Source organism: Thecamonas trahens (genome assembly GCF_000142905.1).
Source record: "Thecamonas trahens ATCC 50062 unplaced genomic scaffold supercont1.33, whole genome shotgun sequence".
Taxonomy (NCBI): Eukaryota; order Apusomonadida; family Apusomonadidae; genus Thecamonas; species Thecamonas trahens.
In genome coordinates this window covers 308,057-334,941 of record NW_013657647.1, presented here as the reverse complement: position 1 = coordinate 334,941, position 26,885 = coordinate 308,057, and the positions used below count along the sequence as shown (strand labels likewise).

At 62.8% G+C, this 26,885-nt stretch overlaps 10 protein-coding genes across 10 annotated transcripts in view; 4 read left to right on the top strand and 6 right to left on the bottom strand.

Moving 5' to 3' along the window:
- The window catches only part of AMSG_06566 (uncharacterized protein), a gene marked incomplete at its 3' end in the record, with an annotated part of 7,181 nt that extends 6,692 nt beyond the window's left edge, over positions 1–489 (bottom strand). Inside the window, exon 1 of the mRNA XM_013900952.1 lies at positions 471–489. The remainder of the gene's footprint in view (positions 1–470) is intronic.
- A 223-nt stretch (positions 490–712) lies between these two features.
- AMSG_06565 (uncharacterized protein) lies at positions 713–3,058 on the bottom strand (the record flags this gene model as incomplete). Its single annotated transcript, XM_013900951.1, has 2 exons — positions 713–2,833; positions 2,951–3,058. The coding sequence occupies 2 exons, from the start codon at positions 3,056–3,058 to the stop codon at positions 713–715; spliced, it is 2,229 nt and encodes a 742-aa protein (XP_013756405.1).
- A 210-nt stretch (positions 3,059–3,268) lies between these two features.
- Positions 3,269–6,013, bottom strand: AMSG_11990 (uncharacterized protein; the record flags this gene model as incomplete). The annotated part of the gene is made up of 4 exons (XM_013900987.1): positions 3,269–4,756; positions 5,033–5,141; positions 5,285–5,892; positions 5,950–6,013. 4 exons carry the CDS (start codon positions 6,011–6,013, stop codon positions 3,453–3,455), a joined length of 2,085 nt encoding a protein of 694 aa, XP_013756441.1. The 3' UTR covers positions 3,269–3,452.
- A 938-nt stretch (positions 6,014–6,951) lies between these two features.
- On the top strand, positions 6,952–9,290 carry AMSG_06562 (uncharacterized protein; the record flags this gene model as incomplete). The annotated part of the gene is made up of 2 exons (XM_013900950.1): positions 6,952–7,156; positions 7,603–9,290. The coding sequence occupies exons 1-2, from the start codon at positions 6,967–6,969 to the stop codon at positions 9,288–9,290; spliced, it is 1,878 nt and encodes a 625-aa protein (XP_013756404.1). The 5' UTR covers positions 6,952–6,966.
- On the bottom strand, positions 9,150–12,727 carry AMSG_06561 (Na-K-2Cl cotransporter 1). The gene is made up of 2 exons (XM_013900949.1): positions 12,465–12,727; positions 9,150–11,988 (listed from the first exon to the last, which is right to left on the bottom strand). The coding sequence occupies exon 2, from the start codon at positions 11,870–11,872 to the stop codon at positions 9,320–9,322; it is 2,553 nt and encodes an 850-aa protein (XP_013756403.1). The 5' UTR covers positions 11,873–11,988; positions 12,465–12,727; the 3' UTR covers positions 9,150–9,319.
- Positions 12,728–13,564: 837 nt separating this feature from the next.
- Positions 13,565–14,413, top strand: AMSG_06560 (keratinocytes-associated protein 2). Its single transcript, XM_013900948.1, has 2 exons — positions 13,565–13,594; positions 14,024–14,413. The coding sequence occupies exons 1-2, from the start codon at positions 13,591–13,593 to the stop codon at positions 14,386–14,388; spliced, it is 369 nt and encodes a 122-aa protein (XP_013756402.1). The 5' UTR covers positions 13,565–13,590; the 3' UTR covers positions 14,389–14,413.
- Positions 14,414–14,438: 25 nt separating this feature from the next.
- AMSG_11989 (uncharacterized protein) lies at positions 14,439–16,776 on the bottom strand (the record flags this gene model as incomplete). The annotated part of the gene is made up of 2 exons (XM_013900986.1): positions 14,439–15,282; positions 15,653–16,776. The coding sequence occupies 2 exons, from the start codon at positions 16,774–16,776 to the stop codon at positions 14,448–14,450; spliced, it is 1,959 nt and encodes a 652-aa protein (XP_013756440.1). The 3' UTR covers positions 14,439–14,447.
- A 1,307-nt stretch (positions 16,777–18,083) lies between these two features.
- AMSG_06557 (uncharacterized protein) lies at positions 18,084–19,606 on the top strand (the record flags this gene model as incomplete). Its single annotated transcript, XM_013900947.1, has 2 exons — positions 18,084–18,138; positions 18,186–19,606. 2 exons carry the CDS (start codon positions 18,084–18,086, stop codon positions 19,604–19,606), a joined length of 1,476 nt encoding a protein of 491 aa, XP_013756401.1.
- Positions 19,607–20,084: 478 nt separating this feature from the next.
- AMSG_06556 (STE/STE20/FRAY protein kinase) lies at positions 20,085–22,212 on the top strand (the record flags this gene model as incomplete). The annotated part of the gene is made up of 2 exons (XM_013900946.1): positions 20,085–21,886; positions 21,943–22,212. Exons 1-2 carry the CDS (start codon positions 20,189–20,191, stop codon positions 22,210–22,212), a joined length of 1,968 nt encoding a protein of 655 aa, XP_013756400.1. The 5' UTR covers positions 20,085–20,188.
- Positions 22,173–26,708, bottom strand: AMSG_11988 (uncharacterized protein). Its single transcript, XM_013900985.1, has 3 exons — positions 26,463–26,708; positions 23,242–26,135; positions 22,173–23,048 (listed from the first exon to the last, which is right to left on the bottom strand). The coding sequence occupies exons 1-3, from the start codon at positions 26,673–26,675 to the stop codon at positions 22,253–22,255; spliced, it is 3,903 nt and encodes a 1,300-aa protein (XP_013756439.1). The 5' UTR covers positions 26,676–26,708; the 3' UTR covers positions 22,173–22,252.
- Between the last annotated feature and the right edge of the window lie 177 nt (positions 26,709–26,885).

The following is a 26,885-nucleotide window of genomic DNA, read 5'->3' as shown; positions in this document are numbered from 1 at the left end:
AGTAGAAGTGGGAGGAGGAGGGGGGGAGGGGGAGGGAGGGGGGAGGGAGGGGAGGAGGGAAAGGAGAGGGAGGGAGAAGGCAGAGAGGGGAGAACAAGAACAGGGTGGGTGATCAAGGCTTTGATCATGACCTTGATCACGGCCTTGATCACAAGGGAGCACCCAACATCCCCTGACGTGGTCTACCTTCTTCTCCCCCCCCTCCCCACCACCTCCCTCGCTACAACCCATGCGTTCACCACCCGCATCCCCCCCCAACCAACCAACCAACCAACCTCTGCCCCATACGTAACTGCTTCACTCGCTCCGCTCCATCGACAGCACAACAGGCACTTTTTTAGCCAGTGGCCTTGATCAGGATCAGGCAGCAGGGCAGGAGGCAAGGAAGGGACACGGTAGCAAGGACGGTGGTGGTAGGGGGTGCAGAGGGAAAGGGTAGAAGGAAGAGGGGTAATGAAAGAGATACATACGGTGGAGAAAGCGAGAGAGAGAAGTGAAGATGTCTAAGGAGTGGTGGGTGTGGAGAGGGGGGGGAGGAGGGGGCCAAGACAGAGGTCGTCTTTGGCGAAGCAAAACGTTGTTCCCGTGGCACTCGTGCCCGTCTCGGTCTCGGCACGCGCACGACAGAGTTTCGGGAGAAGAAACAGGCTAAAAGCGGGCTGAAAGCGAGCGGGCAGCAAGGGGGGGGCGGAAGGAGGGTGGGGGGGGGTGCTTATTTGATGTCGATGATGCTTGGTACAAGCGTGGGATGCCCAGAGGCCTTGGGCGCCTGCATGACCGCTGGCGCTTGCGCAGGTGCAGGTGGAGACGTCGGCGCAGGTGCCGGCTGGGACTGGAGGGGCGGCGAAGGAGGAGAGCGAGCCGACGCCAGAGCGAGGTCCATCGGCGCCAGACTGCCTGTAGCAGTGTGCTCCGGCAAAGCAGTCTTGGCCTCTGGCTCGGGCTTGACGCCAGCCATGGGCTTGAGCCCGTCACTGGTTGCAGCCACAGCAACAGCATTAGCGTCAACCTCGGCCTCGGCAGCCACGGCGGCGCGATGAGCAGCATCAGCAGGCGTGTCGCGGAGCGAGGCGACGACGCGCTTGAGGTCAGCAATGGCATAGCGGGCGACCGGCTGCTTGAACGGGTGGCTGGAGAACGAGTGGTGCTCGGGGCAGATGACCCGCGAGTTTGTGCCGCAGTAAACGAGCGAGAACGGGACAAAGCGCTTGCAGATAGAGCAAAACTCCTCGTCGTCGGGATCCTGGGCCGGCTTGGAGCGCGAGGCGAGGGCCGGCGAGGTGAAAAGGACGTTGGTCGGGCCGTAGTCGAGAACAAAGTCAGTATCGAGCTCGGCGACAACGGCCTCTCGCAGCCGCTCCTCGCGAGAGACAGCGTCGTCGAGGATTTCGGCGAGCATGGCCCGCTGCTTGAGCGAGAGGGCGCGGCCATGGCGAACGGCGACCTTGAGGGCGACATGCTCAAAGGCAAAGATCGGCTCGCGTTTGATGGGCGCGTACTTGAGAATGGCCGAGTAGCCAAACGGGAGCCAGTCAGGGAGGGCAAAGTTGACGGCTTCGGCGGCGTTGAAGCCAGCGTTGAAGCCGGCGTGGTAGGCCTGCGGAAAGGTGATGACAAACTGGCCCGGATGGTGGGTGGTGCGGTAGACCGGGACGCCGGCGTCGCGGAGCTCAAACGGCGACATCTGGGTGGTGAGGTGGTGGATGAGCTCGGGCGCGGCCTCAAACTCGTGTGAGAGGCGGGTGCGGATGGCGTTTTCAAACGCGCTTGCGCCCGACGATGGGATGCCGTACCAGATCTTGGGCATGCCGAGGTGAAGGTAGTTGATCGAGTACAGGTAGTTGTCTTCGGTATGCCAGCAAAAGGTGGAGAGCGTCGAGCCGACGTAGAACCACGGAATAGTGACGCCCACAATGTCGTCCTCCAGCAGCGAGAGGAGCGAGCCCGGGAGCGTCGGCATGACGTTGAGGTTCCAGCCCGACGAGCCGTACGGCCCGTGCTTGGGAAACCCGGAGCCGTACTGGCGCACGTCGAGGTCGGCGCCGTACTCGGCGTCGATCATCATCGTCCCGTCCTCGATGACCTTCCAGAACATGCTCTCCAGCTCGGGAATCGAGAGCGACCGCGAGCGGCCAAACAGCCGCTCGCGCCGCTCCACGTCCATGGCCCGGAATGAGGTAAGCGTGTAGTCACCGCCGGTCCGGAACGCAAACTTGGCAGCAGCCTTGGTCTCGGCCACCGAGCAGTTGGCAGACTCGAGCTCAAAGGCGCGCTCGTCGAGCGCCACAGCGCCGCTGGCGTCGCGCGGCAGCTTGATCCACGCGTTCCCGGCGTCGCCGTCGGCCGATGCCAGCGCCGCCGTTGCGGGTGCGTTGACCAGCACCTCGCCGCCAAGGCCCTTGGCTCGCTTGGCGCCCGGTTCGACTCCAGGCGGAGAGGCCGAGCCGGATGCCGAGCCGGACCGGTCGCGCTTGTTGCGTCGCCGCTCCTGGGCCGCCGCCTTGTCAGCGGCAATCACAGTGCAGTAGGCCCTGACATACTCAGCGAGGTAGATCCCGTACCAGTGGCGAATTTCTACCGCCGCCGACGTCGAGTGCAGCGCCATGGTATCCGCGAGCTTGCGCCAGCCGGCCGGATCAGCATCGAGAGCAGCTGGCCCGCCAGCGGCGACGACGGTGCGAAAGAGGGAGAACAGATCCAGTTCCGAACCATCAACAATGGGCAGTGTCAGACGAGTTTTGCCATGCTCTGTAGTGGTAGGCAGCGAGCGACCACGGGCGGCATGAAAGACACGAATCTTGTCCAGAAAGACGGTCGAGGGACCCGAGCGACGCTGGAGTTGACCCAGTTGTTGCGAGCGAGTAGGAAAGACGGCATCCGGAGGGAAACAAAAGGGCGGCTTGAAGGAATCCGGCGGAACGACGCGAACAATGCCATACTCTCTTCCCACATGAGCAATCGATGCAATGTACGCCAGCGGATCAGCAAACTCTTCAGCCGTCGGATGGACCACAAGCGTCTCTTCCAGCGGCGTTCGTTGCGGGATGTTGGCCGTCATGAACGGCCGTCTCTGGCTCATCCTTCAGAGCTCTTCTGACAAAATCGAGCGAGGAAGGGGACCCAGACACACTTGTGTGGTTGAGTAGGGTGTACGTGGGATGGGGTCGGGGGTGGGGTGGGGGGGGGGGTGAGTGAGGTGGTGGCGGGAGTGGGGGGTGATCATGATCGTGATCGTGATCATGATCGCCATCGTCAAGAGCTGGATTGTTCCGAATTTTTGAAGCGTGAGCCATGGGCGAGGGCTACGAGGGGTACCAGGGGAAGGGAGATGGGTTTTGATGATATTGCCAATGGTGGTAGTGGTTGGCGTGATGGTGGTGGTGGTTGACGTGGTGATCAATCATGGTCGGCGAGATCATGGTCGGCGTGATCATTGAAAGGGCGGCGGCACATCACTGGAGGGCGGCGGTAAACGGCTCGGCACCAAGAGCCTCGAGGAGGCGGAGAGTGTTCCAGCCGGGACGCGCGGTGACGAGCAGGTACTCGTTGGTGGGATCCTTGGAAAAGGAGTAGGCAGACATGGTGACCGACTGGGCCAGTCGCGAGCGGACAAGGGTAAAGAGGAGCGAGCGCTCGAGATCGGTGATGGGCGCCGAGTCCGCGACAGCGTCGGCGTACCCGGTGTACACGGCGTGCGCAGCAGCAACTAGCCGCGCCGACTCTGCCTCATCGGTGTGGCTCGCATCATCGAGGAGCGCCCGCGATGGGAGCATGGTGTAGGCCATGAGAATGGCGAGCTCGTAGACCCGCTTCGAGTAGACCATGTCGCCAAAGTCGATGACGCCCACAACCTCGGTCCCCTCGGTGTTGACCAGCACATTCTGATCGTTGGCGTCGTTGTGGAGTGTGAGGCTCGAGAGCGAGTCGGCGACCGGGAGCACTTGCGCCGCAAAGTCAGCGTAGACTCGCCGGGCCAGGGCAGCATTGTCCGCGTCGCTGATGTGGTCGACAAAGACCTCAAGCTGCGGCAGCGAAGCCAGGTCCCACAGATGCGTCCGCACTGCGCCCGAATGCGAGAACGATGCCAGCGCAACATCCATCCGGCCAAGCGTCGCACCCACCTTGTTGAGCAGCGCCAGAAAGCCCGGCGATCCAGCATCAACCTTGTCCGCGAGCAGGACGCCATCAACCCAGGTGAGAACCCGGACGGCGTGCAGCCGCACGCGCCCATCCTTGCTCTCCAGCGGCACCAGCCGAAGCTTGCCGCCGTCCTCGGCGCCGTCGTCGTACGCCGCCCGCGCAGCGCCGACGTCAAACGCCGCCCGGCGAGCAGCGGCATCGGCGTCGCCGACCGGCCATCCAGCCCTGCTCGCCGTGTCCACCTCGGCGAGGCGGATCGGAACCGGGACAGCAAACCCAGAGCTTGCCAGATGATCCAGCACTGCGTTCTGAGCATGAAGCAGCGGAAGGCCCTTGGGCGACGACTCGACGCCATTGTGGACCTTGAGCACGTAGCAACCCTCAGAGACGAGAGAACCCAGCCCTGGCAACATGGAACCTGATCCCGACTCGGATGCCGTCGTCGTCGCTGTCGTAGTGGATGTTGTCTCGGACTTGGTGGTGATGGTGATCTTAAAGTTGCGATCGTCATACGAATCCAACTCGGTCACTGCCAACGAGATGTTCTCGGACTGGTCGACGGCAGAGAGATTCATGCCCGTCACAGCGGCAAACAACGCCAAAGCAACTTGAGCCTCTGTCCCAGGCTTGGCATTCTTCCTCTCGATCTCGTCGGCTGCTGCGGCACTCGCTGCGTTGTTGTTCTCGCTCGACATGCTGCTCGGGGGGGGGGGGGGGTCAAGTATGTCTCGCTGCACTGGCGGGCGGTGGGCGGTGGGCGGCTGGCGGCGAGGGAGGAATGAGGCGTGCAACGGGAGATCCGGGGGAAGGGGGAGGAGGGAGGAATGACGGGTGGTAGGTGAGAAGGACGGTTGCAGGGAGGGAGATGGTGATTGATGATGGGTTTAGCGACGCCGCGGGCCACGGAACGAGGTGAGGACACCGCCGCCGAGGTAAAAGGTGACGTAGCCGACGACGGCGGTGAGGCCGAGGCCGATGTAGAGGCGGGAGCGGCGCTTAAACTCGGGCGAGGAGAAAAGGCAGCAGCCGAGTCTTCCTCCTCGTCGTCGTCGTTGTCGCCGGCCGCTGCACCGGCGCGCTCGGGCTTGGGCGGGTCGGCAGCACGGCGGCGCTTCTGCGGCGAGGGCGAGGACGCCATGCGGACGCGGACGGGAGAAGGCATGGCAAAGGCAGGAGATGCCATCATGTCCATGCCGAGGTACTCGGAGGCGAGGCGGGTGAGGTAGGAGACGAGATTCGGGTGTGTGCGGATCATGCTCGAGAGGCGGGCGTTTGGCAGCGGAGCCAGGTACTGGAGCAGCAGATGCGAGAAGATGATGGTGTCGAGCGAGCACGGTGTGGGCCCGAAAAAGTACTCCGAGTCACCGAGGCGGGCAGCGAGGGCAATGTAGATGGCGTTTGCACGAGCGTAGAGGGCATCGGCATCAACGTCTGGCACTTCAGAGAGACGAGCAGTGGAGAGATCCTCAGCATGGACGATGGCGCCAAGACCAGCCTGAACAGCATCCTGCATCTGCTTGGGCAAGATCCAAGAGAGCGGGAAAGGAAGGGAAGAGGCATACAAGGACTTGACGACCTGGTAGTTCTCCTCCTCGTTCCACCACGAGTGCATCATTGCTGTAAAGAGCTCGTTCTTGACCATGGCAGAGTAGGCGAGGACATCAGCCATCTCTTCCGGAGCGAGCTTAAAGTCGAGATTGTGACCACGACGCTTAAGATAAGCAATGATGTTGTCTGCACCAGCCACCAGCACTTCACCATCTCTCAGAAAAGGCAAGTTGCCCGAGGGGGACAGAGCCGGATTGCCACAGGTCATCACCTTGAGCTCGTTCTCCTCCAGACCGGCAAAGCGGACGTAAGCAAGGACATGCATGCAGTGCGGGGAGAAGGTAGGCAGTCCCCATGCTCCTCCATACGTGTACAGCACAAGGCCATGGCTGTCTTCAGGAAGTACCCTGCTCATCCTGTTTTCCTTGTAGAGTCACGTGTGGGGGGTGGGCGGGGGGGAGGGGAGGGGGAGGGGGGGGGAGGGGAGGGGGAGGGGGGGGAGGGAGGGCGGCTGGTTGGCTGGCCAATCACCAGATACAGACCGATCACCAGACACAGACCGATCACCAGACAGAGACTGATCACCAGACAGAGACCGATCACCAGACACAGACTGATCACCAGACAGAGACTGATCACCAGACAGAGACTGATCACCAGACACAGACCGATCACCAGACAGAGACCGATCACCAGACACAGACTGATCACCAGACAGAGACTGATCACCAGACACAGACTGATCACCAGACAGAGACTGATCACCAGACAGAGACCGATCACCACACACAGACTGATCACCAGACAGAGACTGATCACCAGACAGAGACTGATCACCAGACACAAACCGATCACCAGACAGAGACACAGACCGATCACCAGACAGAGACCGATCACCAGACACAGACTGATCACCAGACAGAGACTGATCACCAGACACAGACTGATCACCAGACAGAGACTGATCACCAGACAGAGACCGATCACCACACACAGACTGATCACCAGACAGAGACTGATCACCAGACAGAGACTGATCACCAGACACAAACCGATCACCAGACAGAGACACAGACCGATCACCAGACAGACCAACCGATCTTCTGGCTAGCTAACTGGCCAACACGCTTGCTAAGAGACAACAACAGGGAGATATCCGGAATGGATGTTGTGTGAGCATGGCGGGAGGGCGGCGGAGGGTGGCGGCAAGACGGCAAGGCGGCAAGACAGAGAGGGAGGGGGGACAGACAGACAGACGTGACTCGTGGCGGGGGCTAGATGGACGAGTCTGAGAAAGTGAGCGAGAGTGCCGTCAAGCTATTTATCAAACCGCTTGCCATTGCTACGCAGAGTGAGGAAGAGCTTGTGACCGGCATTAGCCATGCCTTGAATGACTATGGTTGCCTCAAGGTTGAGCTCCTTCGCCGACAGCGGCCGTCACGGAACCAGACTCCTGGCAATCTCTCGGGTACGTACTCAATACCGACTCTATTTCCATACAAACTACATGCGTAGCTACTTATGTCTTTCCTCTACATGCCCTCTGTCTTTATCTTGCATACTCTTCGTATTCCTCATATACTCACCCTGTTTCCCTCCCCCCTCCCCCTCCTCCCTCCGTCCGTCTCCCAACCGATGACCGTCAACTACCCGGACAACACCACCAACACCACCAACACCACCAACACGATCAACACCACCAACACCACCAACACCACCAACACCACCAATACCACCAACACCACCAATACCACCAACACGACCGACGCGAACACATCAATGCGACTCGCTCATGACTCGGCCGACTCGACCAATCAACGCGACTTGCTGGGTCAACTCGCTGGGTCGACTCGCGGGGCTAACTCGCTGGGCCGATGCGACGTGAACACATCTGCACATCTCATTGACGCACAGGATCCGCATTTGTGTGGCTCGAGTCGGTCGACAAGGCCGATATGGCCATCGATGCTCTCGCAGGTACCACCATTCCGTGCACAACTGGAGATATGGTCATCGAGTATGCGTCTGGAGAAAAGACTCGCTTGGATGTGCTCGCCGCCCGCTCTGTCCTGAGACTCTCGCTGGTCATCCCAGTCCCGCCCGCCAACCGCTCCACGGCTGCCAACTCGGACAAAACCGCCACCGCGGACAGCAACGCCACTTCCACCACTGCCGACACCGCTGCCGAAAACGACAGCGAGAGCAAGATTGCGCCGATGGCCGAGGCTGTCGACGACGACGTGTCCGCTGCTCTGCCCGTCCCTGCGGCAGACGCCCCGGCGCCCGCTGTCGAGCCCGAGCCCGCGTCCGAGCCCGCCACTGAGCCCGAGCCCAAGCCCGCTACCGAGCCCGAGCCCGAGTCCGAGCCCGCCACCGAGCCCGAGCCCGAGCCCGCTACCGAACCCGAGCCCGAGTCCACCGCTGGAGAATCACAGGCTGACATGGTGGTGGTGGAGGCGATACCGGACAACGAAGCGGTGATCAAGGCGCTTGAGGCTGTCATCGCGCCGCATGCACCGGTGCTCAGCATTACCTTTGATGACGACAAGCCAGGTATGAGCCGCGGAGTCGTCCGCCACCTTCTTGTCACATTTGCCACGGCCGAGCACGCCGCCGCCGCGCTGGCCGGCCTGGTCGCCGGCAAGGTCGAGCTGGAGACGTCCCCGCCGATTGCGGTGGCGCAAGCCGTCAACTACGGCGAGTTCAAGCTCGCCCAGGCCGAGGCCGCCAAGCGCGAAAAGGCGCGCGCCAAGGAGGCCGAGCGCCAAGAGCGGGCGAGCCGGTCGGCCCGCCGCAAGCGCGGCGGCGGCAAGATGCGCGCGCCAGGCAACGCGCGGGCCCACCCGTACGCCCGCCCCGGCGCCGGCCACGCCGGGTTCCACGGCCCACCACCGCCGCACCTCCGCCCGCCCATGGGCGGTCCGCCACTTCACGGTCCGCCGCACATGGCCATGCCCCCGCCGGGCTACATGCCACCGCCAGCCATGCCACATCATCACATGGGCCGCCCGAACATGCCACCGCCCGGCCCGCCAGGACCGCCCGGCCCGCCGCATCACATGGGCATGCAGGCGCCACCGCACCCGCCGCCGCATCCGCTCCCGCCCGGCCCAATGGGCTACCCCGCCCCGCAGCAGCCGCAGCCGCCCATGGCGTTCGCTCCGCCGCCGCCGGGTATCGCCATGCCGCCGCACGGCCAGCAACACATGATGCCTCCGGGAGGCGGCTATGCCGCGCCGCCGCCGCAACAGCCCCAGGGCATGGCGTGGGCGCCGCAGCAACAGCACGGGCGCCCGCAGCACAACGCCCGCGGAGGCAAGGGCGCCGCCGACAAGACGCGCGAGCGCGACTCGCTCTACGTCGCCCACCTCCCGCCGGCGGTGAGCGAGGCTGACCTCCGCGCCCTCTTTGCGCCGTACGGCAACATTGTGCACTGCCGACTCATCATCGACTTTAAGACCGGTGTCTCCAAGGGCTACGGCTTTGTGCGGTACGAGCCGCCGCAGCCGGCCTCGCAGATGGCTATTGCAGCGCTCAACGGGTGGTCGACCGGCACCGGCTCGCTCGTTGTCCGGTTTAAGAACCAGCAGCGGGCAAAGTAAAGCGCAGCAGATGCGGAACAGCGCCGCGTTTACGCTTCGAGAGTGACAACGTTCTCGTGCGAGCCGCGAACAAAGAAGAACGGGCACTCCATGCCGTGCGAGATGGCTTCCAGCCACGACATGTACATCAGCGCCGAGTCGTTGTTGTCGGGAATGCGGAGCGAGACAAAGACGGCCGACGCGTTGGCCGAGTTCTGGTGGATGAGCTCGCCGAGCCGGAGGTAGTAGTCGGTCCAAGACTGCTGGTACTGCTCGAGCTCCTCCACGGTGAGCGGCTCGTCGCCCTCGGCCCAGACGCGGGCGTCGAGGAAGGACTGGGCCCGCGCCCTGGTCAGCAGCTCGTAGCGGGCATACCACTCGGTCGTTGCCGGGTTGGGCGTCGCGCCGAGCGTGGTGAGCAGGTTGATTTCCGAGGTGGTGATCCGGAGCTTGCGCATGAGCAGGGCGAGCTGCTCCTTCTCGTCGTCGGCGTCGGTGGCGTCGGGCGAGATGATCTTGGAGAAGAGACGGATGGGCGCGTTGGAGAAGAGGTGCGACCGCGAGAGAATGTACGGCATCATGGCCGTGAAGCCGCCGTCGTCCTCGAGCCAGTACACATCGATGGGGTCCGAGGTGGGAACAGTAAAGTCGACGAGGTTGGCATTGCGGATGATCATGAGGCCGAGCTTCTTGTCCATGGCGTCGCGGATGGCGTTAACGTACTCGAGCGACGCCGCAGCGTCGTCATGCCAGGTGTGGCGGAAACCCATGGCGAGGGTGTTGGGCCGGAGTGCGCGGCCGAGGCCCGAGACAAGCATAAAGTGACGGACACCACGGCGGAAGGAGCGCGCAATGGTGACGTCTGAGAAGGCGCGGACGTTGTGGGCAACGACCCAGTCCGCCGCGGCCTCGATCTCGTCGTTGTGGGCGTCGTTGATGGCGTCGTCAATGATGATGTTGCCCAGGAAGAGCACGCCCTGCTCGGTGAAGAACGCAGTGAGCTTGACGAGAGCGAGGCGGGCGGCAAAGTCCCCAGTGAGGAGCAGGACCTGCGGGCGCCAGTTCTTGACATGCGGCTCCTGGGCCTGCAGCGCAATGTTGGCTCGGACCGCCCGCGAGTACACCCGCGCGAGGTTGACCGAGCCCCAGTTGACGTCCGGGTCGCGGTACGAGATGTACGCGTAGAGCAGGCCACAGATGACAAAGGCAACAAGAGCAAAGGTCCAGTCGACAAGGAACATCACGCCGAGACAGAGGATGCCGCCAAACGCCGCCGTGCTCCAGTGGTAGTACACAAAGCCCGGCCGCCATCCCAGAGGCTTGGAGTACGCCATGGCAAAGGTGGCGTAGTTGACAAAGCCATACGAGAGGAGGAAGAGCTGCGAGATGAGCGAGGCAATGGCGTTGAGGTCGCCGATCGAGATGCACGCCACCGCCACAAAGAAGACAAGGATGTACCCGTGAATCGGCTCGTCGTCTGACCGCCGGCCTTTGCCAAACATGTTGAGCGCGGGAATGAGCTGGTCGCGGCAAACCGCCTGCAGCACCCGCGGCGCGCCAACAAGCGAAGCCAGCGCAGACGAGAGCGTGGCCGCAAAGATGCCGGCCACAATGACCGGGCCCGCCACAGATATGTCCATCATGATGAGCGTGTTGGTCTTGAGCTTCTCGCGGGTCGAAACGGCGGCAATGATCCACACCATCCCGATGTACACCACCGTCGAAATGCCAATGGCGAGGAGGGTGCCCTTGGGGATGGCGGCCGATGGCCGCTTGAGATCACCCGAGATGTTGGCGCCAGCCATGATGCCGGTCGCGGCCGGGAAGAAAATGGCAAAAATGGAGAAGAACGACTCGGAGCCATAGTCGGCTCCGGCGACAAGCTTGGCCTTGTCGATGCCAACAAAACCAGACGACGGCTTGGCGCCCCACGCGCCCGAAATGAGCGCGCCGAGAATCATCGAGCCCATGGCAGCAACGAGGACAACAAGCAAGCCAACCTGAAGCTTGGCGATCCAGCCCACGCCGTAGAGGCACATGGCAAAGAGGATGATGAGGGTGACAAAGCCGACGACCCGGAGCGCGTTCGAGCCAAACGGATGGTCCTTCCAGCCCCAGATGTCGGTGAGGGTCTCAGCAAAGCCGACAATGTACATGGCAACGGCGACGGCGTTGGCAAATGAGAAAATGACGCCGATGGAGCCGCCCCACGCCGGGCCGAGGTTGCGCGAAATGAGAAAGTATGCGCCACCGGCCTTAACCTCGCCGTTGGTGGCAATGGCCGAAAGCGAGAGCGTTGTGAGCGTCGTCACTACGCCGGCGAGGAGGATGATGACGGTCATCTGCCCCGCGCCAGCAAAGCCGACACACCAACCGAGCCGGAGGAACATGATCACGCCCCAAATGTTGAGCAGGCACGGGATGAGCACGCCCTTGGCCCAACCAAGCTTAGAGCTCGAATCCAAGGGATCGGCGCCGGCGTCGCCGACGTCGATGATGGGCACATTCTCGTCCTCGGGCACCTCGTTCACGCCCTCGCCTTCGAGTGCAGCCTTGAGCTGCGACGCCAACGACGCAGCCTCTTTCTTCTGCATCGTCGACATGTTCTTAAACTCGGAGAGCGGCTTGCGGCGACGGCCGCCAGTGCGGTAAGCATCAAACTTGGGTGGCGCCTCGAGCGTGTCGTAGATTGACCACACGTTGGGCGACGCAGCCGGAGCTATGTCAACAGCAGACAGCAGACGTAGGCAAATGCAGCAATCCATGAAAGTGCATGGCGACAGGACGAGGAGAGAGAGAGGAGGGAGGGGGAAAGAAAACCACATCCACCACATCCGCCACGACCAGCAACAGTTATGCGACAATCAGTAGCAAGAGGAGGAGCCATCGCCACCAGCGACGCCATAGCCATATCCATAGCCATACCAACCACCGCAGAGCAAAAATCCAGAGAGGTCGAGAGTTGGAAAGGCGGATTGGTGGCGGTGATGGTCGGAATGAGACCGAGCCAGTCGAGTCGAGACAACAACAAGTCGTTGATCATGATCATGATCAAGATCAAGATCACACGGGGGAGGGGGTGAGGGGTGGGACGGCAGGTATACAGGAGAGGCAGGAGAGAGGGAGAGGGAGAGTTAGTGATGGGCAATGGTATGTGGGGAAGAGAAGAGAAGGGAGAAGAGACATGACACATACCTAGCTGAGCTTTCTTCTCCTCGGGCTGCCAGCCAGAGGTTGGTGCGAGGTAGCTGGCATGTTGTCCGAGGCCGAGTTGTCGTTGGAAGCCTCAAGCAAAGCTACCGAGGGCACAGCCGAGGGACTTCCTGGCTGACGCTCGCGGAAAGAAGGACGTTCTTCAAGGTCCCATGAGGATCCCCATGATGATCCGCTCTCCTCAGTATACTCGTACACATACTCATGATCCTCCATCCTTTTTAGAGTCTAAAGGTGCGAGGCGTGCCGAGAGCTGAGTGTGTCCGGTTAAGGTTACTCGGCCAGCCACTCGCAATCATTGCTCCGCCTTGGAGCAGTCGCCGACAGTCCGTCACGCCCATCAGCCACATCTTTGCCCAAACAGCCATGGTGGTACTTGGCTTATATCGCCGTCATCCAATCGATGTGATCGGCTCGGGCGTGCCGGCGATGTCGGGTCCAGGCTGCCGTGATCCTTGTCTCACACATCGACAGCTGGCAGTGGCAAGAGCCGTGAGGTAGAGCTTGCAGCTCTCGCTCTCGTCTGGACTATCGCCAGATGGGAGCCACTGCGTAGCGTGTTGAACACTTGGTTTAAGACTTTGGTGGGACAATGCATGGCTTGGATTGGTCTAGGAAGCGTAGGATGCGCGTTGAGAGCGCTGATCGTCCTCTCTACTCTCTCGCTCGCTGTCAGCTGGCGCTACCCGGCCAGGCGGGCGGTTCTTGGAATGCGATGCGGGGCGGCATGTGAAACGATGTTCAGAGAAAGAACATGGCGATGATGCCATTGCCTGTCAGCAGAGCTGCTGCCTAGTCTACGGTGCCGGTGACAATGCTGCAGGTCGAGTTCTGTCCCCCTTCCCCATCCCCATCCCATCAACACAGCCGCCGATCGCACCTCGCCAGATGCCACAGAGAGCACCTCCCTCGACTCTATCCCCACCAGTCTGCCCTCCTCCACACGCCGTCCGCACCCTCACTTTGCCTCCGATCACTCATCCCCATCCCTATCTCATCAACTCCGCGCCCGATCAAGCTGTAGCGGGCAAGGCGGTAGTGGGCGACGGCGAGTGTGAACCCGTCTGTGCGAGCGGCGGCAGTACTTGTTTCCAAGACACGAGTGGTCATGGGTAAGTCAGCAATCTCCCCACATACCCCTTAGTCCCTCCAGTGCTGCATGCTCCCATCTCTGCCTGTACCTCTGCTGCCTCTTGCTGGCTGCTGCTAGCCCGCCCTGGCCCTGGTCCTGGCTCTGACCCCACCTCAGCCCTAGTGGTTCCCGCGCTGCTGCTCGTCGCCTGCTACAAATTCATGTCACCGACGGCGGCGGGTTCTGTCCGAGTGACCTGGGAGGGAGTTGTGGGCATGGGCAAGCCATGGAGCAAGATACATACCACCCACACACACACACATGCACATACTCACATATTCATCTTCTATCCCATGTCTTCGGCCCTCAACCCCATCTCCACTTTTCTCACTGACCCTCGTTACCACCCTCGTTGATCACGATCGCGATCACGATGGCGATCTTGATCGCCATCGCCATGGCAATACAGCGCAAACACCTCAGTCGACAGTGGTGCTGGGATCGCTGATCTATGGCATTCTCTTCTCCTTCCTCCAGATCTATGCCGAGACACTGGCTGCCTCTCCTCCGCTGACCATTCTTGCTGGTCTTATCTGCGCTATTCTCACAGTCCTCGGCTTCCTCGTCCTGGGCAACGTCGCCGTCATCGTCTTGGGCTCCTCGCATGAGGCTTCTTGGGCTGAGGCTGCCATCTCTCTCTTTGCTGCTATCGTCATCGCTGGTACTGTTCATGGCGTCTCGGTCACCACTTGCTTTGCCTTCTCCATCGCCCTTCTCTACGCTGTTGCCCGCGCCTCGCACTGGATCAACGTCTCCTCCAAGCGCCGCCGCTGATTGAAGACACACACACATGTGCACACACACACACAGCCTCTCGTTCTCTCCCTCTCTTGTCACATTTTACCCTTTCCCTCATGGACTGACGCCTCGTCGGCTCCATCGCCCGACGCCACGCCGGTTCCATCGCTCGACGCCACGCCGGTTCCATCGCTCGACGCCACGCCCTGCCGCTCCAGGATCAGACTCGCCGCCTCGCGCGCCGATCGCGCAGTTCCTGTTCGTCTTCGCGTGCTAGGGACCGGATGCGGGAGCCAGGCGTCGGTGCTGGCACTGCTGTTGTTGGCGTCATTGTCGTTGCGGCCACCACCGTCACCACCGCCATCGCTCGCATCTGCCGCAGCAACTAGCTCTGCTGACTCGACGGCCTCCTCGTGGCGAATAGGCGACGACAGAGCCTGCCTGCGAAAGATGGGCGGGCCAGCGAGCCAGCCCGAGCCTGATCGGACAGCCGGCTTGCCAGCGCCATGGGCTGACTTGCTCTTCTTGTTCTTCTTCTTCGTGACATCCTTGACAAACTCACCTCGCTTTGAAGCGACGCCGTGATGCCTCTTACGGCGCTTGCGACGTCTTGAAGAAGAAAAGGTGGTCATCTTGAGCCAGAGATCGTTCTTGCGAGGAACACACGGCTCATCCGTGCGCAGATGGACAAAGGGATTGCCATTGGCCGGTCCATACGCAGCCCAGAATGCCACCTCGGCCACTCGTTCCGACTCGGGCACCACCATGCCATCAGCGCCAATCCCGCGTGGACCAGGCGCCTTTTGTCCGTCCCCACCACCACCACCATCAGCAGCAGCAGCAGCAGCAGCAGCAGCAGCAGCAGCAGCAGCCGCTTGCTGTGCTTCCACCACCCGAGCCTCGCCATGTCTTGCCTTGTCCTTCTCCCCGCTCCCGGTCTCGTGAGTGCCCCAACTACGCAGTCGGCTTCGGAACCAGTCCATACGAATAGAAGAGCTTCGAAGGGTGGCTGGGTCAGGTGGTGGTGCTGCTGGTGCTGGTGCTGGTGCTGGTGCTGCTGCTGTTGCTGGTGCTGCTGCTGCTGCTGCTGGTTGAGCAAGCGTGACATGCGGCAGCGGTCACTCGAGTCGGCAAATGACACGACGATGGACGGGCGCAGTCGATCACAACTACGGCTGCCGATCACAGCTACGGCTGCCGATCACAACTACGGCTGCCGATCACAACTACGGCTGCCAACCGATGTGGGGCCAACGGCAAGCCAATACTTTACATCGACGCCAGGTTCTAGGCTGTGTACGAGGTCACTGAGGGCGTGAGCGCGACGCCCCAGTCGGGGTTGCACGAGGTGGCAATGACCATATCTACGGGGAGGCCGTTGTTGTAGAGAACGGTGTACCAGTTGATGGTCGTCCGGCCCAGAGCCTTGTTGATCACAGCGCGGACAAGGCCGACGAGACGGGTGTAGGCGCCGCACTCTGCCCACGGGCCAACGGGGCTGACCGTGCGGACCGGGTTAGTACCGTACACCACGCTGGCACCGATGGCGGCGAGGACCTCGGTCTGCTCCGGAAAGCCGCCATAGAGGCCAAGCTCGGCAATGACGTCGTCGCGGATGCCAGCGGCGTCGAGCAGGTCACGGGCGTCCTTCATGCTCGGCTTGCGGTTGCGGAGCTTCCAGCCGCCCTCGGCCGCGCAGATGTAGTCGTAGAGGTCACCGTTGTTGCGGTGCGCAATACGGGCAACAGCCCAGCGGAGCGAGGCGGCAATGACGCCCGAGACAAAGATGCGGCGAGTCTTGTCCTCGTGGGTAAAGCCGTCGCCAGCCCATGTCTGCGTCAGCAGTGCCGCTGTGTTGCCAAAGCCCGAAGGGAGGACGACCGGCTTGGCGGCACGAGATTCGCTACTCATGACCTGGACCGCGTCGTCAGCCGTCACCGCCGGCGCTGTCATTGCCATCGGAGTCCCGTGCGCCTCGGCTTGCTGCTGAGGAGCAGCAGAGCCCGACGAGGCCCGCGGCTTGGTAGCAGCTCCTGCGCCGCCCCGGTCACCACTCCCACCGCTCGCCTCGTAGCCGTCTCCACTTCCACCGACCGAGCTCCAGTCGAGGTTGACAGCGCGGCGGATCTGGTCGGCAAAGGTGAGCGAAGCCGAGTAGACCGGACGCATCTGGGCGACCTCGTCTTTGAGGCTCTTGTACCGCGTCTTCAACTTCTTCATCTTCCTGCTCATCTGCGTCATCTTTGTCTTGCAGCTTGCCTCCACCTCGGCCCTCACCTGAGCTATCACCTCGTCGCGGATCTCATCAGCCACCATAGCCTTCATGGCCGCCAGCAAATCGTTGGCATGCTCATCCGAGGCGCCATGACGCAAGGCCTGGACCACGGCAGCATAGTTGTCACCAGGTGCCAGCGCAGCGCCCATAGTGACCACACTAGTGTCGAGCAACTCCTTCCGCTTGACGTCGCGCTCTTCTCCAGAAGCTGCTGCAGCTGCAGCCTTTGGTGTCGCACGTCGCTTGCGACCGCTCAAACGCGCAGCTGACGACGCGCCGCCACGCCCACCACTCCCATGGGCGGGAACACCCGTTGCTGGCTCACTTCCCAGCACTACAGTCCCCTCCTCTTCAAACTCGTCATCGTCAGAGTATGAAGAATACGAAGTGTACATATCCACGATTACTCTCCTGCACAGCGAGCAGTGGTAGCCTCTCCATTCCCTTCCCCCCCCTCCCCACCACGTCCACCGCTCGTCGCTCGCGCAAAAATTCCCGCCCAACAACCGACCGACTCGCCGCCCTCTTCTCGCCGCTCTGCCGCTTCGTTTATCAAGGCAGGTTGCGGAAAGCGTGACTGGAAGAAAATTTTTCATATCAACTCGCTGTGGAGGGTTAGCTCTCGAACTGTGGCACACTCGATCGAGTTTGGGGATGGGGGGGAAGGACCTGGGGGGGGAGGGGATGTTGGGTTTGTTTGGGGGGGTGGGGGGGGGGGGTGGGGGGGGGGTGGAAGGGAAGGCCAAGTTGCGGCGTTGGAAACCATGGGACCTGGTCAGCGGGCAACCTTGCCAAGAGCATTGAGCTCGGTACAGGAACAGTTTCACGACCGCAGTGCGCACCAGGACTGCTGTGCCACAAGCTCGCCAGCATGTAACCTTTTCGCATGATCTGCTCAACTATGATCAGTGCAACTACAGCCGTGGGACCACGCGCTCGCGACGCTCATCACTGCAGCAGTCACGTGACCAAGCCGCCGCCGTCACTCTCTACACACAAGCCAGTTCCCAACGCCGATCAATGTACCATTTCTCATGACTGACCCCTTCTACAACCCCCATACCAGCCACACACCCCAATCAAGCACATGCCGAGCCGCAATGGCCACAAACAGCCACACTTGCGGGCGGGAATGGAGCGGAGGGGGGAAAAACATGTGGGTGAAAAAAGACGGCACGAGCTCGATCCCACTGGTGGCGTCATTCGGCGCTCACTGCGCTCCCCCCCTCCCCCTCGCGCAAGCGACTTTTCAAGAAGACCATACACGTGACGTAGAGGAGGGAGAGCATGTCTGTGCGTGTGCGCTCGGGAACACATGAGCGTGAGGCTGGCGACAGCTCGTCGTTGTTGGCTCAACTGGCGGCGGGCGGCGGTGGCGGTGGTGGCCGTGGACCAGGCATGTCGTCTGCGGCGACGTTGTCTCTGGCGGCATCGGGACGACATGGTCCTGGTCCGAATGGAGCGGGTCGGCACCCTCTCGGTGGTAGCATTCAATCTCCGGACGGAGGCATGTCGCCTGCGCTCGGCGGTGGGAGCGGTGGGAACGGTGGAAGCCCAGCGCGGCGCAAGGCGTCGTCGGCCTCGTCGCACACCTCGAGGTCTGATCGGGCTAGCATCGGGCCGAATGCCACCTTTGGTGTGGTGGAGAACCCGGCCAAGATCGGCTGGCGTAAGTACGTCTCCAAGAGAGGCCTGCTGCTGGTCTTCTGGGCAACGCTGGCCATTGTCTCTGGCGTGGGCCAGACCTTGTATCTGGCCCTCTCGCTCGGAGTGGCCATGCCGCAGTATCCGTTCTGGGTCTTCTGGACCACGGCCATCATCTTTCTGGCAGTCTTTGCGGTTGTTCTCGCCGGCTTCCAGCTCTTCACCACCCAGATCACGCGGTCGATGCGGTCGGTCTCGCACATGAAGTGGGCGACTATCGGGTTTCTCACCGCTATCAACGGGGCGTGCCTGCTCTTTGCCGGCCCGCACATTCCCGGCCAGGAGCAGGCGCTTCTCGGCCCGACGGTGGTCATTGTGCCGATGTGCATGATTGCGTCGTACCTGTACCTTGGGCAGCGATACTCATACGGGCAGATGTTCGGCGTTTTCGTCATTCTCGCTGGCATCGTGGTAGCGCTCCTGCCCAAGCTGACCGGCAAGGGCCAGTCGAGCTCGGGGCCTAAGGGATCGATCTGGTGGGACCTTTTGTGGACGCTCGGCTCGTCGCCATCGGCATTTATGGCGGTATATGAGGAGAAGGCTTTTGCCGAGCAGCCGATCCACATGGCGCACCTCATGGCGTGGTCGACGCTCTATCAGCTCATCACCATCTTTGTTGTGGGCGCGCCGCTGTCGATCATCCCGGGCTTTGGCAACTCTGCGCCGCGCGACTTTTGGTCACACCAGTCGGACGCATTCCTTTGCTTTGCCACCGGCAAGAACCCGAGCTCGTGCCCCGAATGCGACTGCTCGCTCGCCGTCTCGTTTGTCATGCTCTTTACCCTCAACTATATCCTGACCAACTACGCACAGCTCGGTGTCGTCAAGTACGGCAACGCCACGTTTTCGTTTATTGTGGCCACCGTTGTCACCCCGCTTTCGTTCTTCGCCTTTTCCTCGCCTTTTCTTACCGGCGGCAACACCGAGGAGCTGCACTCGCTGGCCATCGTCGCCCTCGTTGTCCTTGTTGTCGGCGTCGTCATCTACCGCTACTTTGACGTCCAGGCCATTGACGAGCACTCACCGACCGCCGCCATCGAGTCTCTTCCAGGCGGCTTCTCCAGTCTCAACTTTGACTCGCCCGAGGCTTCGGTCACCGTCCTCACTCACTCACTCTCGGCCTACGGCTTTGCACCGTTCCGTGCTACCAAGCGCTCGCTCGCCGCGCACCACGCGAAGACCTTCTCCGGCGGCTACGAGCCGCTCATCCAGAAGGACCTCGGCTTCCTCGGTCCGGCCACCCTTGCCGACTCGACCTCGTTCTTTACCAGCTAAGCTATCCCTGTACTGTGATGTGATCCAGCCGAATGAATCCCACTGTGGCGGCGGTAGGTGACGAGGGCCATGGCCATGGACGATGCTGGCGCTTACCATGGATGATGCTGGGGATGGTTGTGAATAGCGCTGGCGATGGTTGTGAAAAATGCTGGCGCTGGACAATGTTGGCGATGGCCATGGACAATGTTGGCGATAGCCATGAACGATGCTGGCGCTTACCATGGACAATGCTGGCGCTTACCATGGACAATGCTGGCGCTTACCATGAACAATGTTGGCGATAGCCATGGACGATGCTGGCGATAAACGACAATGACTGCGCCAAACAGTGCCAGCGAACAATCCGAGGAGTGTTGCCGGACGAAACAGCAACGACGGCCGAACCACTGAGCCAGGAGTAGCAGGGGGGGGGGGGAGGGAGAGAGAGGGGGGACAGGGCGAACTGGCGACAGGGCACGACACCGCACACCAGGGGAGAAGCAGAGGAAGGGTGGCGGAGAGAGCAAGAGGTGAGCGAGGACGATATACTTGGACACGGCGAGGTACAGAGGTAGAGAGCAAGCAAGGACGGCAGCGAACATGGCGAGTCCTAGTCAGCGGGAGAGCATGGCGGGCAAGGATCATGTGGCCACTGCGCCTGCGGCTATCATGGCCGACGCCGTGGCATCAGCAGCTGCCGCAGTAGGAGCAACACCATCATCTCCGACCACTCTCCACAACAGTGATGGTGGTGATGGTTCTTGGTCCGCAGGTGGCGAGGAGCCATCCCAGTCGCCGACAATGGCGTCGACGTCCGTCTCGGCAACGTCGCCACAGGCGCCCGGAGAAGGACCACAGCCATCGTCAGCAAGCTCGCAAAGGGGTGAGGGTTCAGCAGCGGGAGCACCGGCTGAAGCATCAGCCACCAACTCGGCAAATGGCACCGCTGGGAAGCGGAGGCGGCGGCGGCGGGTGAAGCGGCGGGCGGCATCGGTGGCTGGGCCTGGTGGCTCGAGCGGGCCGATGTTGGTCAGTCGGCCGCGGTTGGTGGATGTTGGGCTCGGATCGGCAAGTGCCCGCGGGCTGATCAAGTTCTCGTCGGAGCCAGAAGACTACGAGCTGGAGGAGCAGATCGGATCGGGCGCGTCTTCCAAGGTCTACTGGGCAACTTACACGCCGCCCGAGTCTACCAACCAAGTGGTGCGGCTGGCTGACGCTGACGGCCAGTCGCTAGTGCCCAAGCAAGCGATTCCCGTGGCCATCAAGGTCATCCAGCTCGACTCGCTGGATATCGACCTGGCGAGGGTCTCCGAGTCGCTCCGCTCGGCGTCCATCATGCACCACCACAACCTACTCGAGCAACACACATCGTTTGTAGTCGGCTCGGAGCTGTGGATTGTCACCGATCGCGCAGACATGGGCTCCATTCGCGACGTCTTGGTCTCCGTTGCGCCATCGGGCATTCTCGACGAGTCTGTCATTGCCGCGGTCCTGTATCAGGCGCTCTCCGGGCTAGCCTATCTCCACGCATCGGACCTCATCCACCGTGACATCAAGTCGTCGAACCTGCTGCTGGCCGCCGACGGCCGGGTCCTGGTGGCGGATCTTGGCGCAGCCCGGCTCTCATGGGGAGCGTACTCGCGCTCCCGAACCCTAGCCGGCTCGCCGTGCTTTATGGCGCCTGAGGTCCTGCAGGTTGTTCTCGAAGGCTCGACTGGGTACGACACCAAGGCCGACATCTGGTCGCTCGGCATCATGGCCATCGAGCTCGCCACCGGGCAGCCGCCTTACTACAGCGCGTCCATTCTGCAAATCATGGCCGAGCACACAAAGGGCCCTCCGGACCTCAAGTCGACGCTAACCCGGCGCAAGGTCAAGGGCCGCAAGTTCTCGGGCGCTCTCCGCTCGTTTGTCCACTCGTGCCTCCGCATCAACCCGGCTGAGCGCAAGTCGGCCAAGGACCTGCTCCGTCACAAGCTCTTTGCCTCCGTCCGCCGCCCGACCCAGGCCGAAGAGTGCATCCGCACCAAGTTCCTTGCCAAGCTCCCGTCCGAAAGCCTGGCACAGCGCTTCCAGCGCATGCTCAAGGCCGGTTTTACCGACTCGGCCGCCAGCCCGGTCGGCTCGGCCAACATCGGCCTGTGGCGCATCGACAGTGCCGAGCTCGACTCGCCCACGGCGAGTGGCGGGACCGGGACGCCGGTGTCGGCGCCGGCCACCGCCGCCCTGGCGTCTGCCGATCTGCAGGACTTGCTCTTTGACACCTCAGACGTCCACGACGTGTCGTCAGCTACCTGCGTCGATGACGCCTCGGACTCGGCCTCGCTCCCCGATCGGCCTCGGTCGACTTTGAGTGTGACCTCTCGTCGTTTGACTCGGACGCGTCCGACTTTCTCGACGACGCGTCCGACGACAGCGGGTACACCTACACCGACGTATCGTCGGACGATCCTGTTGCGTACATGACACCGACCGCCACGACCTCGGAGATGGCATCCGAGACGCCGCTGCGCTCACCGTCCAGCGCCGAGTCGGGCGACGATGGCACTGCCTCTGACGACGACAAGCCCGACGACGATGAAGCTCGTGGCACCGGCTCGGGCGACTCGTGGGACGACTGGTAAAAGGGATGGTGTGCACAGACAACGAGAGGCCATCGCCTAGTCACAGCAACGCCAAAAAGTCATTGAGGTTGTTCTTCTTCTTCTTGGTCCCCGACCCACCACCGCCGCCGCCGGCCATCTTCTTCTTCAGCGCCTGCATCGACCGCTTGCGCTTCTTCCCTCCACCCGATCCGCGGCCGGATCCGCCGGCCATGAGCGCCCTCGCTTTGGCCACCACCGCCGCACCCTGAGCTGGCGTCCGCGGCGTTCGCGGCGAGCTTGCCGCCGATGATGCCGGCGAGCCACACGGAGTGGTCTCCGACGATCGGACCCGTGCCAGGCTCCCAGTGAGCGCCTCCCCGGCCATCGGCAGCGCAGGCGCCTTGGATCCGGCCTTGGATTCGGAGCCTCTGGAGCGTGCCGTGAGCGAGTCGTTCGGGTCCTCGTTCGCCCGGTGTGGATGGTAGCTCCCGGGGGCGTGGGCGGCAAAGCCACAGTGCTTGCACTTGCGGACGACGATGGCGCTGATCTCGCGGAGATGCACGAGTGTTTGTGAATGGGCCTCGCCATGGCACCGCATGTGACGCAGTGATCTGCGTGCCCTCTGGCTGACGCGGGCCGATGTGGAGGTCACGCGGGTTGTGGTCGTCTCCGGCGAGTACAGGGTGAAGCAGGCCGGGCAGTAGAGGGCCTGGATCGAGTCGCCGAGGACAATGTCGCCGTTCCGGGCGGTGGCCACCATGCCAGCCACATGCCGCCGGGCAAGGTCGGGCGCCACAGGAGCTATAGCAGCTGCAAGGGAGAGGAGGTAGTTGCATCGTTCAGTTGTCAGCCCTCCGCGCTGGTCGCCGCGTTTGCTCTTCCGTCGGCCCACCAGCCCAGACATGGAGGGCGCGTGCGGGAGAGGAGGAGAGGAGGGATGGCCGCTGATCACTGGTTGCCGACTCGGAGGGGACGGTGGGCATGACATGGGGTGTTCAACGCCAGGACGGGAGCGGGGAGGGGGGGGAGAGGAGGAGAAAGGGCGTTTATCGCCGCCGAGAGGGAGACAATGCCGGGCGTGGCAAGAGAGCGTCGGCATCGGCTTCGATAAGCTGCTTGAGGTCGGAGAGCTCCTCGCGGAGAGCGGCGGCCTTGAGGGCGTGCTCGCGTTGAAGTGCGCGGAGATCCTTGCGGTGAGCATGCTCGAGGGCGGTGCGCATCTCGACGACCTGCAAGCGCTTCTCATCCTGAAGCTTGATGACCTCGGCGTGCTTGAGCTTGAGCTCGTTGTCGAACTGGCGCTTAGCCTCGGTCATGGCGGCGAGATGGTCGTTGGCCAGTTTCTTGACGCGGGTGTCTGCGGCCTTGGAGAAGTCGCGCATCTTCTTCTTGAGCAGGTTGTGCTCCTCCTCGAGTTTGTGGAACTTGTCGCGGAGGGTCTCGTGCTCGAGCGAGAGCTTGTTGAGCTGCTCGCCGTAGCGCAGCTGCTCGTCGTCCGGCGCGGGGCCAAAGCCGCCGCGGCGGGCAGAGGCGCCACCTGTCCGCTGGCGGCGGACTGCGGCACCCGAGGCGTTCTTGGCGCCGCCGCGGGTGAGGCCCTTCTCGAGGTTCTCGAAGCGAGCATTCTCGAGCTGCTTGACTCGAGCTTGCATGAGCCTGTGGCGCATGGCGGTCTTTTTGGCGGTCTCCTTCATGGTGCGGATCTCCGAGCGGGCAACGTCGTACGCCCGCTCGACGGCCGGACCCTCTGCGGCGAGCGACGACGGGCGGCGCGACGACGAGCCACGCCGCCCGCTGCGGCGGGCGCTCCGGTAGCCGGCGTCCGAGTACTCGTCGTCCGAGTCGCGGTACGGTGAGCCGGCGTCTGAGAACGGGTCGCCGCTCCGGCGGCGGGCCGGCGAGCCGGCCGACGGGCCAGGCGCTCCGGTAGACGGCACATACTCCTCCTCGCCGGCGCCAAGCGCCGGCTTGGCCACGTAATTGAGCTTGGCCGTGAGAACATCCTTGATGAGCGTGTGCCCGGACTGGGTCTGCTCCACAATCTCGTCGACCTCGCGCAAGAGGCACTCGCGCAGCGCGAGGCGCTCGTCGTCGCCAAAGTCCGAGAGCGCATGGCCTGGGCCAGCCCGGCGGCCGTCGAGCATGGCGTGAATCCGGCGGGCAATCGAGTCAAACGGCTCGGGCGCCTCAAGGCTCGCTGTGTTGACCGGCACCCCAGCTGCCGAGCACTTGGCCACCAGCTCGTGCATGTCCGACGTCAGCTTGGACCGCTTCATCTCGGACCGCTTCCACTCGGTCACCAGCGCCGTCTGCTTGGTCTCAAGCTCGGCCACCTGCGCCAGCACGCCCTTGGCCACGGCCGACAGGTCGCCGGCCTGCATCTGCAGCGTCGAAAGCGTGTGCTGCGTGTTCAGCAGCGCGTTCATCATCACTGTCTTGTCGTACGTGTCGACGTCGATGAGCGAGGTCTCGGGCTGCATCTCCAGCACTCGCCCCAGTTCGTCCGCAAACGTGTCCGGCCCGCGCGACGGCGGCATGTCTGCCGACTCGCTCTTGGCGCTTGCAACAGGCTCGCGACCCTCGAGAATGGCGTAGGCCTCGTCGGGGATGACATCGTCTGCCGCTGCCGCTGCGTCCTTCTCCTCGCCGTCCACCATAAACGGCAGCGGCGTTCCACCGACGGCGGCGCCGTACTTGGAGCCGAGACGAACGTGGAGGGTGTAGTTGCCGCCGCGGAAGATGGTAAACTTGACCTCATACGTCCCATCGTCAAGGTCCTCCACAGCCACCTCGTACTCGCCCGGCCCGTCAAACTTGACAAAGAACTCGTCGCCGCCCTTAACCATGGGAAAGCCCTTCGAGTCGCCGGCAAAGATCTTGAAAGAGCTCGGCTCGTTGGCCCGGACCCGCGTCGCGGAGTTGATGCCCACCAGCGAGCACCCGACTCCGGCCGCAACCAGCCCGCGCCCGGCGTGCACATCGGCTGGCGGCGAGAGCTCGAATCCAGACACCTCTGGCAGAACCACGTCTTCGTCGGTCGACAAGTTGAGCTCGTTCATGTCCAGCGGCCGCGGCGGCGGCACGTACGCGTCGCCGTCGCTCTCGGAGAGCACAAACCCGCCGCCTGCCGCCGGCGCTGCCGGCCCGCCGTCGCTCTCGGAGAGCTCAAACCCGTCGGGACCTGCTCCGACCTCGTCGTCGTCGGTCAGCATAAACTGCGGCATGCTGCCCTTGGGCGTCGGCACCGGCGCCGGCGATGGCGTCGGCATGTCGCCGGCGTCCGACTCGGAGAGATCAAAGGTGCCGCCAGCGGCGCCGGCGCCACCACCCGCGGCGGTGAACCCAGCGCCATAGCCGCCGCCGTCGGACGAGAGCTCAAAGCCGCCAGCCGCAGCGACGTTGGTCGGCGCGCCGCCGTCACTCTCAGACAGCTCAAAGCCACCAGCTGCAGCGACGTTGGTCGGTGCGCCGCCGTCGCTCTCTGAGAGCTCAAAGCCGGCAGCAGCAGCCGGCGGCCCACCGTCGCTCTCAGACAGCTCAAAGCCACCAGCGGCAGCGACGTTGGTCGGCGCGCCGCCGTCACTCTCAGACAGCTCAAAGTCACCAGCGGCAGCGACGTTGGTCGGTGCGCCACCGTCGCTCTCTGAGAGCTCAAAGCCGGCAGCGGCAGCCGGCAATGGGCTGTGCTGTGTGTGGGGATAGAGGAGAGCAGCCACGTCTTGCGAGATGGCAACCTCGTCTGCGGCGGCGATCCAGACCTTTGTGAGGAGGCCGACAGCCATGTCAAAGGCGGCTTCAGTGGGCGGCGATCTGGCGGCGACAAAGGCAAGACCGTCCGACTCGAACCTTGCCATAGCCTTACGAAGAGCAGCTGCATTGTCAGCATGCAGCCGAGTCGCTGTCGGGTGCTTGGCGTACCTCTCCAGCGCCTCGACGTAAGTGGTGAGGACCTCGACACAGGCCTGCAGCCGGGCCAGGGGGAGGAGGAGGAGGAGGGAGGGGGGGGGGGAGGGGGGGAGGGGGGCGATGTGAGTCAGATGTGTGCGGATGATGCTGGGATAGGGTGTAGTCAAGAGCATGCGACAGGAGGTAGTGTGGTTTGTAGGCAGCTTGTGGCAGTGTGTTCTGTATACCAGCCCGTGGCGTGCAGGTCATGTAGCGGTGGTAGGTGGCCTTTTTTAGGCGAAACGGGGGGAGGGTATGGGGATGGGGGGAGGGGGGAGGGGGAGGGGGGCATGGGCATGGGCATGGGCATGGGCATGGGCATGGGGAATGAGATGAGGACGTACCTGTACATGGGCTGTGGCAAAGGCAGCAGGGTTCGCCTTGGCCTCCTTGGCCACCTTGTGGACGTCCTTGGAGGCATTGCGGAGAGGGTCCTTCAGCATGTTGGCCTTGGCATTGGTCGGCTCCCTCTCCGACAACCTCTTGAGCACCTTGTACTTGTTGTAGCACACGTGAGAGTCGTCCGCAAGCACCCCCAGTGCGCTCGTCAGCCCCATCGCTCGTCTGCCTCTCACACTCGTGCCTCCCTCAGACAAGTGCTGCAGTGGGTGGGGGGGGGAGAGGGGAGGGGAGGGGAGGGGGGGTGGCGGCGTGGGGGGGGGGGGGGATAGGGAGTGGGGATGGGTATGAGTGGGGATGGGGATGAGTGGGGATGGGGATGAGTGGGGATGGGGATGAGTGGGTATGGGTATGAGTGGGATGGGTAT